This window comes from Cotesia glomerata, linkage group LG3, assembly GCF_020080835.1.
Source record: "Cotesia glomerata isolate CgM1 linkage group LG3, MPM_Cglom_v2.3, whole genome shotgun sequence".
Lineage (NCBI taxonomy): Eukaryota > Metazoa > Arthropoda > Insecta > Hymenoptera > Braconidae > Cotesia > Cotesia glomerata.
Genome location: NC_058160.1, coordinates 9,039,190 through 9,054,032, shown reverse-complemented (window position 1 = coordinate 9,054,032; position 14,843 = coordinate 9,039,190). Strand labels below are relative to the sequence as shown.

At 26.1% G+C, this 14,843-nt stretch overlaps 2 protein-coding genes across 2 annotated transcripts; both read right to left on the bottom strand.

The window, feature by feature from the left end:
• Positions 1-7: 7 nt before the first annotated feature.
• LOC123260534 (odorant receptor 43a-like) lies at positions 8-6,820 on the bottom strand. Its single transcript, XM_044721672.1, has 5 exons — positions 6,051-6,820; positions 5,577-5,948; positions 531-735; positions 293-448; positions 8-90 (listed from the first exon to the last, which is right to left on the bottom strand). The coding sequence occupies exons 1-5, from the start codon at positions 6,416-6,418 to the stop codon at positions 40-42; spliced, it is 1,152 nt and encodes a 383-aa protein (XP_044577607.1). The 5' UTR covers positions 6,419-6,820; the 3' UTR covers positions 8-39.
• Positions 6,821-7,036: 216 nt separating this feature from the next.
• On the bottom strand, positions 7,037-10,816 carry LOC123260514 (odorant receptor 2a-like). Its single transcript, XM_044721639.1, has 5 exons — positions 10,321-10,816; positions 9,486-9,743; positions 7,607-7,811; positions 7,342-7,497; positions 7,037-7,142 (listed from the first exon to the last, which is right to left on the bottom strand). The coding sequence occupies exons 1-5, from the start codon at positions 10,689-10,691 to the stop codon at positions 7,092-7,094; spliced, it is 1,041 nt and encodes a 346-aa protein (XP_044577574.1). The 5' UTR covers positions 10,692-10,816; the 3' UTR covers positions 7,037-7,091.
• Positions 10,817-14,843: the final 4,027 nt, after the last annotated feature.

The window sequence follows — 14,843 nt, the reverse complement described above, 5'->3', positions numbered from 1 at the left end:
CAGCTTTTTTATTTGTTTTAATTTTATAAGAATCTTGTTTTATAAGGTACTTTGTAACACATTGTATATACTATATGACACTTTAATTACCTGGAAAAAAATATATATATTTTTTTTGGTAATTATTCTGTTTTAAATTTGAATTAATTTTTTAGTTATGAAGAATTTAAAAATTTTAATTAAATTCTAAATTTTTGATTGTAGCAAAAATATTTTGAATAAAAAAATATTTTAATAAAAATTTACTGATTTATTTTTGGATAATTTAAATTGTTCGTAAAAAATTCCTTACTTTTGTAAAAGATTCAATTGATAAATAAACAACATATCCACACGTAAAATAAATCGGTTTCATTGAGTTCACCATCATGAATCCTAATGACTTTTTATCGTTATTATTTAACATGTACCAATGACAATTGTAAAAAGCACCGTGAAGCTTTTGAAACTTAGATAAAATATATTCTATTATAAAATTACTAATTTTAAAACTTGAAGAAAAAAATTGCGATATTTAGATAAAAAATTACCTCAAGAGTGACTTCATTGCAAGAAAAACAAACAATAAATAAATCCAACATTATCTCTGTAATATAGGAAGCACAAGAGAGAAATTCAAAAGAAAAAACTTTCATTTTTGACATATGGTATGCACTTGTGCAAAAAATAACAGCTCCCATACAATATTCAAACAATATTACCCAAGAGAATAAGCCATGAACTTTTCCAAATAGTCTGTAATTAAAATTAAAACTACTTATTAATCTTAAAACAAAAATATTTCTTAATACAATAATTTTTTTGCTCAGAAGAAATAAATTTTTCAAAATTAATTAGTTCAAAAATATCTTCTTAAGTGTCGAGCTTATTTTTATTATTAAAATCTCCAAAACGGCTCGACTTTACAAATTTTTATTCAGAACTTTTCTATAGAGCGTATTATTTTCTATAAAAAAAGTCTCTTAATAATTTTTGTAAAGAGATTTGTTGTCAAGTTACAAATTTAAATTGATAAAAAATTTTTCTAGCTTATTTAAATAAAAAATATAGATTTTTTTTTAATCGGGGCTTTTTTAAAAAAATATACATAGATAGATTATCATCTATATTATTAAGAGAATAAGAAAAATTTTTTGTCCAGGATAGTCGTATGATAAGATCGGTTTTTTTAATGAAATTAAGTGTTATTGCAAAGGTCTTGATTTGAGTTTGTGCCTTTTTAAGGTTTGATATAATTCTCACCGATAGTCAATTTATTATGATAAGTATTTAGGCTGGATTCGAAAATGCTCTATCTCTAGATACATAATTAAGAAATGATCTTGTATCTTGTAAACTATTGACATTTTTAAAGATATAAGCTCACCCCGACATTACACTCATCAAGAAATTTCATTTGAGTACCCACATTAATTTTTCATATATTTATATACAGTCGTCGTCATTGATTTGTAACGGTTGGCAATGATTAGAGTAAAATAAGAAATTCTCAATTTGGACATCTCTCACTAAAAACTTCAATTAATAATATGTTTCGAAAATAAAAAAAATAAACGAAACTATGAAGAAAATTTACATAAAATAAATAATTGTAAGCTCAAACAAACATAATTATAGAACTTTAACCAAAGAAAAAGTACTATACATAGAGATAATTAAATATGTCCTATAAATATGTCATAATCATAGAGATATTTATATATAAATATATAAAATATATGAAAAATTGATGTGGGTACTCAAATAAAAGGTCTCGATGAATGTAATGTCGGAGTGAGCTTATATCTTTAAAAATGTCAATAGTTGACAAGATAGCAATGTCAGTTCTTAATTATTGACATTTTTTAATATATAAGCTTATCCTGATGTCACATTCACCAAGAGCTTTCATTTGAGTACCCACATGCATTTTGATATATTTTTCATATATACATATATATAATATATAATATATAATATATATATATATATATATATATATATATATATATATATATATATATATATATATATATATATATATATATATATAAATGTATAAAATATATGAAAAATTGATGTGGGTACTCAAATGAAAGGTCTCGATGAGTGTAATGTCGGGATGAGCTTATATCTTTAAAAATGTCAATAGTTAACAAGATAAAAGGTCATTTCTTAATTATCATCATAATTGTGGGAATTAATATATACTGATGGTACTAATTACAATCGCCGAATAGTTGCATTTATCATCTTAACTTTGTAAAAGTTAATAACCATCCTGGATAGTAGAAGCTACAAAATAGGGATGGTTACCGTTAACATCAAATTCTCTCCGTGTATGTATATATGAAAAACTAGCTGTTACTCGCCCGCTCCGCTGGGCGCTTAATAGAATTGCATTTTTAGATCTAGATTTGAAATTTAATTAGAGTATTGTTTTTAATTGCACAGATTTTCAATTCTATCGAATTGGCATGCACCTTTTTTTCATGTAATTATTCTAGCTAATATTCATTGTAACTTTCAATGTGCAATCTAGTGGTGTGCGAATAGTGTTCAAATCGAATAGTACTATTCGATTCGAAATTCGAATAGTTCGAAAAATTCGAGTAGTTCGAATATTTCAAATAATTGAAACAGTCGTTTTCTGTCGATAAACTAACTAATTTTTGTGTAAAAATTAATTCGGTTTATTTTATTTGACTAAATGAAGTCTTCATAATTATTTGATAGTAAAGTCTGCTTATTATTTGTAATAAATATTTCTTGGTGTATTCGGACCCCCCGCCTTGGGGCATCTCGCCATTTTGATATTTCTCTAAGAAAGTTCGATTTTTTTAAAAATGGGATCTACGATACGATGGATCAGACATTGAAAAAGTGTAAATGTATCAATGAAAAGCGACAACAGTAAAAACGTCGCATAAGCTTTTTAATAAAAGATTTTATAGATTGTCCCAGAAGTAACGAACGCCATTGTAGCATCTGATAAACAAAATAATTCTGAGGCGAAAAGTGCTTAGCCATTTTTTAATCAGACGTATAGATAATTAGTTATTAATTAAAACAACGTCCTTTTATGCGTTAGAGAGAGAGCACTAGTGTCCAGTCAAGTGCGTTCCAAACGAAGACGCCTACACGTGTGAATGTGTAAGTAAATTGTGTGACTACGTTAGCTATAGAAGCTAGTTAGTCATACAGTTAGTTGTGTCTTTGTTTGGCACATATTTTACTGGACACTGGCGCTCATTTCTTAGTTATTTCTTAGTTATTGACATATTTTAAGATATAAGCCCTTCCTGATGTTACGCTCATAGAGGCCTTTTATTTGAGTATGCACAAGAATTTTTTCATATATTTTATATATTTTACAAATATAAGATGTATCATGTATAAAATATATAGAAAAATTCGTGAGGGTATTCAAATCAATTGTCTCGATAAGTGGAACTCCAGGATGAGCTTACATCGTTAAAAATATCATCAGTAGACAAAATACAAAGTCATTCTTTAATTATTGACATTTTTGAAGATATAAGCTCATCCTGATATTATGCTCATCGAGACCTTTTATTTGAGTACCCACATGCATTTTTGATATATTTTTCATATATGCATGTATAAAATATATGTAAATATATAAAATACATGAAAAATTGATGTGGGTACTCAAATGAAAAGTCTCGATGAGTGTAACATCAGGATGAGCTTATATCGTTAAAAATGTCAATAGTTTACAAGATACAAGGTCATTTATTAATTATTGACATTTTTCAAGATATAAGCTCATCCTAATATTACGCTCATCGATACCTTTCATTTAAGTACGCACACGATTTTTGTCATATATTTTATATACCTATGTGAAATTTCTCATATTTGTGGAATATATAAAATACATAAAAAATTCGTGTGGGATTTATAAATATTGCTATAATATAATATAGCTAAGACTTAATTTATTTAAGTTGAGAAAAAAATAAAAATTATTTTAATAATTCTAGCTAGAGATAAAGCTATAAAATTTCCAAATGTAGTCTATATTTAAACCCCTTCAATGTCTGATCCATCGTGTCCATAGATCTCATTTAAAAAAAAAATCGAATTTTCCTGGAGAAATGTCAAAATAGCGAGGTGCCCTGAGGCGGGGGTCCCGAATACACCAAGAAATATTTATTACAAATAATAAGAGACTTTACTATCAAATAATTATGAAGACTTCATTTAGTCAAATAAAATAAAACGAATTAATTTTTACAAAAAAATTAGTTAGTTTATCGACAGAAAGCGACTGTTTGAAATATTCGAATTATTCGAACTATTCGAGTTATTCGAATTATTCGAACTATTTGTATTATTCGAATAATTCGATTCGAATTCGAGGTAAATTATTCGTAAACTCGAATATTCGCACACCCCTAGTGCAATCATTATAACATTCTCGTGTCTTTCTTACAAAAATGAATAATAATTGATATGAAAAAAAAAAAATTTGTGATGAGCATTGAAAGTTTCAGTTATTAAAGAAATTGCCGATCTCATTAGTGAAGAAATCTGCCTAGTATATAAACATAGCCAATAGAATTAAAAAATTTATTTTAAACAAATGACAATCGAATAGAATAAATTTAGTTACAATAAAAATTCATTATTTCTAAGTCAAAAAAATATAGGTTCCATATAAGTAATCACCACCATATCATATACTAAAACCTTCTCCGAAACACGCTGCATTTTATGGTATAAGTTTTATTCCGATCGGTTCAGTAGTTTTTGCAGTACAACCGGACAAAAAAACTGGCTCTCCATTTATTAGTATAGATATATCAAAATGCATGTGGGTACTCAAATGAAAGCTCTTGATGAGTGTAACATCGGAATGAGCTTATATCGTTAAAAACATCATTAGTTAACAAAATGTAATAGTCATTTCTTAATTCTTAACATTTTCGTAAATTATAAGTCTATTCTGATGTCACACTCATCGAGACCTTTCATTTGAGTACCCACTTGCAATTTTCATATATTTTGTAAATATCATACATATAAAAGATATAAAAAATGCATGTGGGTACTCAAAAGAAAGCTCTTAAAGAGTGTAATATCGTGATTAGCTTATATCTTTAAAAAAGTACAGTGCAATTTAACAAAAATCATTATTTTATAAAGCAAAATTTTATTTATTTATAGTTCACAAGTCACAGCATTCACATAGTGACTGCAAGGTTGCTAGTTATTATTAATAAAATTGAAAATAAAATAACGGGTCAAGATTATTGAAAAACAAAAAAAAAAGACATCTGTCAAATTTTTTAATTTTTAAAACAACTAAAATATGAAAAAATTTTGATAAAAAAATTTCACAGCTAGAATAGTACTTTTTAGCATCCATGCGGGAATGTAGAGACAGATAGAGAGAGAGATGTCACTTATCCTTACGTGTGCGTGAAAAGTAGACTCAACTATAGATGACCAGATATCATTCATTTTACCCCTCCTAACTATAGCTCGAAAATCCAAGTTTCGCGGTTGGTATTACAAAAAATATAAATTACAAGTGTAAATTTAAAAAAATATTTTATTTAATAAAATACCTTGTTATAGAATGATATATATCCACCATTTCACCAAGTAACTTTGAAGCATAAATATTCTTGTAGCAATCATCTGGATGATCCTTGTAAGAAAAATGCCTTTGAAATTTTAATTTAAATATACTCAATTGCGCACAAATGCTGATCATTATCGCAAAGAAAAGAAGCACAAATCCGATGTTCATAAATGACAGTATAAGTACGGTGACAACTTGATTCAGCACAGTTGCTGAGTACTTTACGGGGTGCGAGTAATTGTAAGGTACCCAGGCTCGATAAAGTAATTCCCGGTTCTTGATATTTCCCACGAAGCCCGAAGTGAAAAATATCATTCCGATAGAGTTTGCGTATAAGAAGAATATTGTCAAGGATCTTTAAAAAATTTATAGAAAGTATAAATGTTTATGAGAAGAGCTAAAAAAAAGTTTTAAATAAAAATTTTTTAAAATTAAACTTCAAATAATAAAAAATTACCTAATTTTATTGCTGGAGCGCTTCCAAATAGCCATTTCTTCTTTTGTGTTGCTGTCATTAAGCAAGTACTTTTTTAAAGTATAAATTATTTCATTAAAACTGTTGCGGTAAAGAAGAAAAATAACTAGTTTTACACATGCGGAAAATATCGCGGTTATCATAAAAAAATTATTTATAAACTCAGTCACGTTACTCGTCACTAAAATTAGATCCAATAGTTCAGTTATAAGGAAATTAAAAGATAAAAATATTATTAAGATAGTGTAGAACGAGTACAAAAAAGATTTAACGGATCCAGGACTCCATTCCGAGGGTTTCCAAACGCCCAAGAAGAAAAGAAGAGTTAAATTTTCTTGGAAAATTTCCATTTTATCTGAGTAAGTTTACTTCTACGGCTTATAAGTTCATGTTAAGACAATAAAGGATTTTATAAGCCTCTTACCCTAGAAGCTATGTTTGCGGTAAACTATCGCCGGTTAATTGCACAGTTTATTATTCATACAGAGCAATTTTTGAAATTGCACCGATTATTTAAATTATTATACTGCATTGTTCAAATAAGGGAAGACAGAATAAATTATAAGGATTGAATTATTGACGCGGTTATTATTGGTATTATCGAAAAGAGACACAAATGGACTAAGTTTAGAGGGTGGAATAATAAAATAAGCTGGTGTGTCAGTCGGGCTTGGAACATTGCAGTGCGAGGTTCGATTCTATCTACAGTTGATGAGAAAAATGGAATCCAAAGACAGTTGGCAGTCCATGAAAGTGAGTGATTGTTTCACATTTATTATATTGTTTGATAAAAAATAATTTATCCTAGTTAAATATTTATTTTTATCAAAATAATTTTTGGAAAATAAAATTTTGACGTTGAGTAAATTAATTTAAATTTATAAATTACTGGCTGTCAATCGCTCGACTTAAAATGAAATGATTTTTAATTTAACTTTTTAATTAAAATTTAAATAAAAATTCAATTATTAAAAATTCTAAAATTTTATTATTCACTATTCTAACAATAATAACAATGTCTTTTCAAAATGCACTCTGCAGCAGATTATAAATACTATAAGATAATTTGAGAACCTTGAAATAAATATAATTCATAATTATTGCTCGGCAAAAATTTACTTTTTTGGATTAATTTTTTTTTTTTTTAGTACTTTTATTTTTTAAATTAAATTAAATTTAAATTTCCGGAAATCATTTTTTTCGGCCGTCTCTCCCCTTAACTAAAAAATTAATCCCTATGATTTGATAAGAACATTTGATAAGTTAAACTTACCTTCGAAAAAGATTCTAAAGATAAATTTAAGACGTATACACACGTGAAATGAACTGGCTTAATTGAATTAGTCATCAAAAGTCCGATTAGCTTTTTATTTTCATTATTAAGCAAGTACCATTGACAGTCGTAAAAAGCGTTATGAAGCTTTCCAAACTAGAAAAGAAAAAAATGTATTTATTATAAAAATATCAACAAAAATTAGAAAAATTAAAAAGCAATATTTTTTAAAATTTAAATTTTAAGTATAAAATAAAATAATAACCTCGAGAGTCATTTCGTTGGTGGAAAAACAAATTATAAATAATTCGATCATGATATTTGAAACATAGAGAACACAAGAGAGAAACTCAAATGATAGTACTTTCATTTTTGACATATTGTATGCACTTGTACAAAAAATAATAGATCCAAGACAGTATTGAAATGCCATCGTCAAGGAAAATAAGTTTTGAACTTTTCTAAATAGTCTACAATTGAATTATATTTATTATATTGCTTAATTTAAGGGGTTATACGCAGTTGCAAGGCTAAAAAAACAACATTTTTTTATGAATTTTTTATAGACACAGTTTTTATTTATCAATTACAAGTGATGGTTATTCAAATAGAGCCTACTTTCAAGAATACAATAGCGCGTAAATCATATAAAAATGTAAATCTACACCACTCCTGGTAGATATTCCAAACGACCTCTAAAAAAAAGGCATTTGGCAGTGATCTCCATTTCGGCGGTTTGGATTATCTGAAATCAAAAAATATTCTTTTAAAGGATAGATTAATGCAGGTATTGGACGAAGGAATAAGATTTAAAAAAAGTATTATTATTTTTTTTTTAACAATTTGGAAAATTGTTTTTTGACAAAAGCGAAAAATTTTTTACAAATAGACGCCATTTTGTCAAAAATCTAAATTTTTCTTATTCCATCGACTAATACCTGCATTAATCTATCCTTAAAAAAAATTTACCATATTTTTTGATTTCAGATAATCTAAACCGCCGAAATGGAGATCACCACCAAGCGCTTTTTTTTAGAGGTCGTTCGGAACATCTTCTACAGGACCGGTGCACATTTATATTTTACATGATTGACGCGCTATTGTATTCTTGAAAGTACGCTCTATTTAAATAACCATCATTTGGAATTGATAAATAAAAACTGTGTCTATAAAAAATTCATGAAAAAATGTTGTTTTTTAAGTCTTGCAACTGCGTATAACCCCTTAAAAAGTTGCATTTGATTTTTAAATTAGACAAAGTTAAAATTTAAAACTATCTACCTAATTATAAACATAATTTTTGCATTTTATAATTATTTTAAAAAATTACTACTTATTGTTTTTTTTTATCAAATTCAAAATATTCTATTGATGACTCAAAAATCAGTCTTTTGGTTTTAATATTACCTTTTTTCATTTTTTTTTGTTATTAATTTTGAATATAAGTTTGGTAAATATTTAAAAGTGGGGTCAACCATTTTAATTTTTATTTTTTTGAACGAAATTTCTATTTCATTTTTTTGATATATTGTTTTTTTGAAAAATACATAAAAAAAATGAACAATTTAAAGAAAAAAAAAGTCTATTATCACTAACAAATTTTACAAATTTTCAAAAAAATTTATAAAGTTTTTAGAAAATTGTGATATTCAACTTTTTTTTTTTTTTTAATTGTTCGTTTTTTCATGTACTTTTAAAAAAAAAATATATATATCAAAAACATCAAAAAAAGATAAAATCGAAATTTTATCCAAATACATGAGGGCCAAAATTTTTTTCATCTTTTGAAGACAAAAAAGCTATCGAAATCTTTATTTTTTTCTTTCACGACATTTTTTATCATAAATGCGCTGTAAAAACAAGCAAAATAGTTATAGCCCAAAATGGGGTTGACCCTACTTGTAAATAATTACTATTTTTTAATCAGTAATGTCGAATAAAAACGACTCAAGTGAATAAAATTAATAAATTATTCAAATTTATATATCAGTATTGATATAAATAAACAAAAAAAAACATATTACCGTTTTATATAGCAATGGGTTTTGACAAAGTCCTCAAATTCTATTTTCTGACAATCACCACTTTGGTGAGCACTATTTGATGAATTTATGAATGTGAATTGTTTTTTGAAACGTCATTTAAATATATTTATTAAGGAACAAGTGCTGATCAGAATCCCACTAAACAGAAGCACAAATCCGACGTTTACGCCTGCAAGAATATACATGCCTAGAAGTTGACCCAATGCAGATACCCAGTAGGCGATAGGTCGCGAATAATTGTAAGGCACCCAGGCTCGATAAAGTAATTCGCGGCGAGAAATATTGACCGAGACCGTTGCAAATGTCATCATTGTGACTCCAAAGAACGTTGAAGACATGTAAAACAGTGACAAAAATCTGTAAAGAAAAATTTTTGATCATTAAAATTTTGTAAAATTATTATTTTATACAATTGGTAATTGGTAATTGGTAATTATTTACAGGAGGGGTCAACCCCATTTTGAGCCATAACTAGATGAAAAATTAACATTTAAAAATTTTTTTTTATTCTGCTTGTTTTTACGGCGCATTTATTATAAAAAATGTAGTGAAAGAAAAAAATAAAGATTTCGATATTTTTTTTTGCCTTCAAAAGTTGGAAAAAATTTTGGCTCTTATGTTTTTGGATAAAATTTCTATTTTATCTTTTTTTGATGTTTTTGATATATATTTTTTTGGAAAATACATAAAAAAAGAACAATTAAAAAAAATTGTTGAATATCACAATTTTCTAAAAAATTTATAAATTTTTTTGAAAATTTGTTAAAATTGTGATAATCAACTTTTTTTTTAAATTGTTCATTTTTTTATGTATTTTAAAAAAAAAAATTTATCAATAAAATCAAATAGAAATTTCGTTCAAGAAAATGAAAATTAAAATGGTTGACCCCACTTGTAAATATTTACCTAATTTTTTAGTTAAAAAAAAAATTACTTGATTATATGGCTGTAGCGAGTCCAAATAATGATTTCTTCTTTTGAGTATTTGTCATTTTTCAGCATGTAATTTTTTAAATCATCAATGATATTATTCAAAACATTGCGACGCAGAAGAATAATTAATATTTTGAAACATGCTGCGAATATCGCGGATAGCATGAAAATATTATTTGTAAACTCAGCGATATTGCTCGTCACTAAAATCAGATCCAACAATTCAGTTATGAAAAATGTACCGGAGATAATTATGATTAAGAAGGTGTAGATGGTGTATAAAACAGATTTATAGTTCCCTGGACTCCATTCGGTGGGTTTCCACATGCCCAAGAAGAAAAGAAGAGTTAAATTTTCTTCGAAAATTTTCATTTTAGCTAAGAAACTTTCTTTGTCTTTAGCGGCATTAGAGTTTGTGTAAAGACAATCAATCGTAGAAGTCGCGAGACCCTCTGCTTGCGTTTTCACTGCCGTTAATTGTACGGTTTATTATTCATACAGGGCAATTTTTGAAATTGCACCGATTATTTAAATTATTGTACTACATTGTTCAAATAAGAGAAGACAGAATAAATTATAAGGATTGAATCATTGACGCGGTTATTATCGGTATTATCGAGAAGAGACACAAATGGACTAAGTCCAGAGGGTAGAATAATAAAATAAGCTGGTGGATCAGTCGGGCTTGGAACATTGCGGTGCGAGGTTCGATTTAATCTACAGTTCACGGAAAGTGGAAAATTAATAGTGAGTATTTAAATAGAAATCTACTATATTTCATTACATGTTTTCTACATAACTGTATTATTCCTACTGAAGATAAGAAATACTAAAAAGTTAACTGTATTATTTTGTTTGAGAAGATTAAAAATTTTTTTTTCTATTTTGTTAACAATGCAAATTATATCACTATAGAATTGTTTGATCGTTAAAGATTTTCAGCATAAATTTTATAGTAATAATTATTGCTGTGAAGCTGTTTATCACTCAACTGTTCCAAATTTCTAAAGTTATTATGATACTTATCAGCTTATCACTATCATCAGTATCTGGTAATTCTTTAATCTGCAAACAATTTTTTTATACAGTCTTCATTTCTGTTGATTTTTTTAAGTTTTCTTCGAAACTTAAATTCGGTTTAATTAGAAATAATTTTGTAAATAAAAGTAATTAAAACTCTGCAGTTATTTTCAATAAATAATTTTCAGAAGTTATTAAAAGACATTGTATATTTCTGAAGTTTAATTCGAAGCCATATTTCTTCACTGAGGATCATTATCCTACTTAAATTAATATAATCTTCATTATTAATGATTAAAAATTTTTTTTTGTGAAGACTTACTCTTGAGTTGACTAATAACAGGAATAAGTTAGTAAAATTAAATCATCACATTAAATAATGCAATGATTGTCGTTTTCTTTACATTAATCCACAATTCTATAAATTAACTCTAACTATATTTATTATTAATTGTGTTATACAGTTTGTAGGACATTGAAGACACTGTATGAAACTTTAATGACCTGCAAATAATCATTGTAAGAGATAGAAGTGAGTTATAGTGATTATTACAATTTTTAATTTACTTACTCTCGTAAATGACTCTAGAGAAAGATAAATAACGTACGCGCAAGTAAAATTGACCGGTTTTATGGTGTTTGTCATCATAATTGCGATTGATGTTTTACTAGGATTGTTTACTGAGTACCACTCGCAATCATAAAACCCATCAGCTAAATCTGAAAACTTTATTCAGTCCTTAAGTTATTTTCCACCGATAAATTTAGTTATTTTATTAAATTTCTGGCTTTTCATTGTTTTAAATAATTATTATTGTAAAGACACTGAAGTGAACTGACATTAAAATTTTTTTTTAATTTTATAGCAATTTATTAATAAAATAAAGCTTTTGAATTTTTTGTGAAACTAGAACGAGAAAATGTACTATAAATGTCAAACAGGCCATTTAAAAATTTAAAATAAAAAATTTACATTCTAAATTACTAAAGTATCTAATATGTTACCATCGAAAAAATTAGCTTTCAAATATTGCTCATTGATTCTATTGTTGTTCTCATTATTATAAATAGTACAGTACTATTGAATTTTGCAACTATGTTATTAAATCATTCAAAATTATTAACTTCCTTAAAATATGATGATGTTAGTCTTATATATTTAATATTGTTATACGTGTACTTTATTATAAAAATTATGTATATTATTGTCATTCGGCTAGTTTGCCTTGACATAAAAATTGAATAAATAAATAAATAAATAAATAAATAAAATTATTATGAAAAAAATTAAATAAAAAAATTCCACATGTAAAAATTAAATAAAATTATTAGTAGAAATTTTTTAAAGAATTATTTTACTGTAATGAATTTGGAAAAAAAAAATTGAAAGGTGTTAGCTAAATTCAGGATCATATTATTGTATAATAATATCTGATGTGTAACTTCATTACTGGAAACACAGACCAAAAACAGCTCAATGGTGATGTTGTGAATGTAAAATATTGTCAGCATAAAATTATACGAGCCAAATTGCTCTTTAGTGATATTGTAAGCGCTAGTGCATAATGTTATCGTGCTTACAAAATATTTAATGGTCACTATTGTCGAAAACAACGAATGAACTTGCTCGAATTGCCTGTAAATAATTATTTAAAAATGAACTATTATTTTTCAAACTAAATTTACAATTTATGATTAAAAATACTAGCTTGATTATAGAAATATGACAATCTGCAAATACTCGAATGAACTTCTTGGCTTCCAATAATTTTCCAGGAGAATTTTCAGTTAGTAAATTGTCAGTTATTAGAGAGTTTCTGTAACGAACTTTCAGTATTTTCATTTGGATGCAAATATTTACCATTAATTCAAAAAAAATTAAGTTGAATGAAAAATTAACGAGACCGAGGATGTGAACGGCAATCAGCTGTTCCAGTGATGAGATCCAGTAAATTGATGTGCTTGCGGTGTAATTATAATAGTCTAGTCGAGAAGTGAGTTTTATGCGAAAAATCGTCGTTCCAATCTTAAAAATATGCGGCGATTGATGTATTGGATTCAGAATTTAATTCTGCGAAATGGGTAATTTTTAATTTTTCCGCCATTAAAAATTTCATTTGTTATAAACAAAAAAGGTAGTCTCCATTTTGTAGCTATAACTTCAGAAATATTAAAGATATTTCAAATTTGAAAAAAGATCCTAAAAGAGGAAAAAATTTTAGTAAAATAAGTCTCGACTCCCGGAGTTGTATAGCTCTATTATTTATAATTTTAATTTAACGGTGAAAATTGGGCTCCGCGCGACCTTTTCGCTGCCTAGACGTCGCCGCCAAGTAAAGTATGCAACACAAAATAATTTTTTTATAACACTCAATATCAATTTAAAAATCTGAATAAATTATAGTGTCATCTAGACACTTGAAGAAATATAGCCCCGCCAAAAAAAATTTTTAGCTTGATTTTTGTTTAAGTTATTCAATTGTTAATTAACTAATTTTTCGTAGACTTGAGTTTTTATAAAATCTCTTATAAATGTTTAAAAAATGCGTCTATAAATTTTTTTTCTTTTGGGAGCTCTTGTTATATGAATAATGAACAAGACCGCGTAGTAAAAGTTTATAAAAGTTTTTTCATTTGTTTATAATGATTTTTCAAAGTTATTACAAATTGAAATATCTGGCTAATGTTATAAAAAAAATTTTTTTTCCTAAATTTTTAATTTTGGTTGTTTTTGTATTGATATATTGCGTCTAGTAGCTTGGCTAAAAAATTTTTAACATTAATTGTTTAAAAATTTGTTATAAACAAATAGACAAATTGAATATTTTTGAAATTTTTTTTTGCTGTATTATCGTCTTAATAAAATAATGATTTCTAAAAAAAAATTTTTTTAATTGTTTATAATGATTTTTTTCATTTATCCACCATTTAAATTATTTATTAAGAAATCATTTTTTTTTTTTAAATCATCATTTACAATTCTCAATATAATTATGGAAAAATTTTTTTTTTTATTTAAATTTCCATTGTTTATTTTATAAAAAATTTGTTATAAACAAATTTTCATTTTCATAATATTAGTAGCGCCAAAAAATTACAAATACAGCTATGTGCATAAAAGTTGTAAAAAAAATTTTCCTCTATTTTTTATTAAATTTTAAAATAATTTACCCCATCAAAGTTGAAGCGGTCAACTATTTCATCAACTTATAAATTGTTATAGCTTCCGAAATATTGATGATACGGTCTTTGACATTTAAGACGATCTTTTAAACAATTTATTGATTTATATGAAAAATTTTTCATACGCTCGATATCTATTATGGTTCAATTTTTATAAACATTTGTTTATAAAAAAATCCATTTCTTCAATTTTTAAATAGTTATATCTTTTAAACTATTGAAGTTACGGCTTTTATGATTCAGCACAATTTAATAGAGTAATTATTGGACTACTCCAAAATAATTTTTTTATATTTTTAATTCCATTTGTTTATCAGTTTT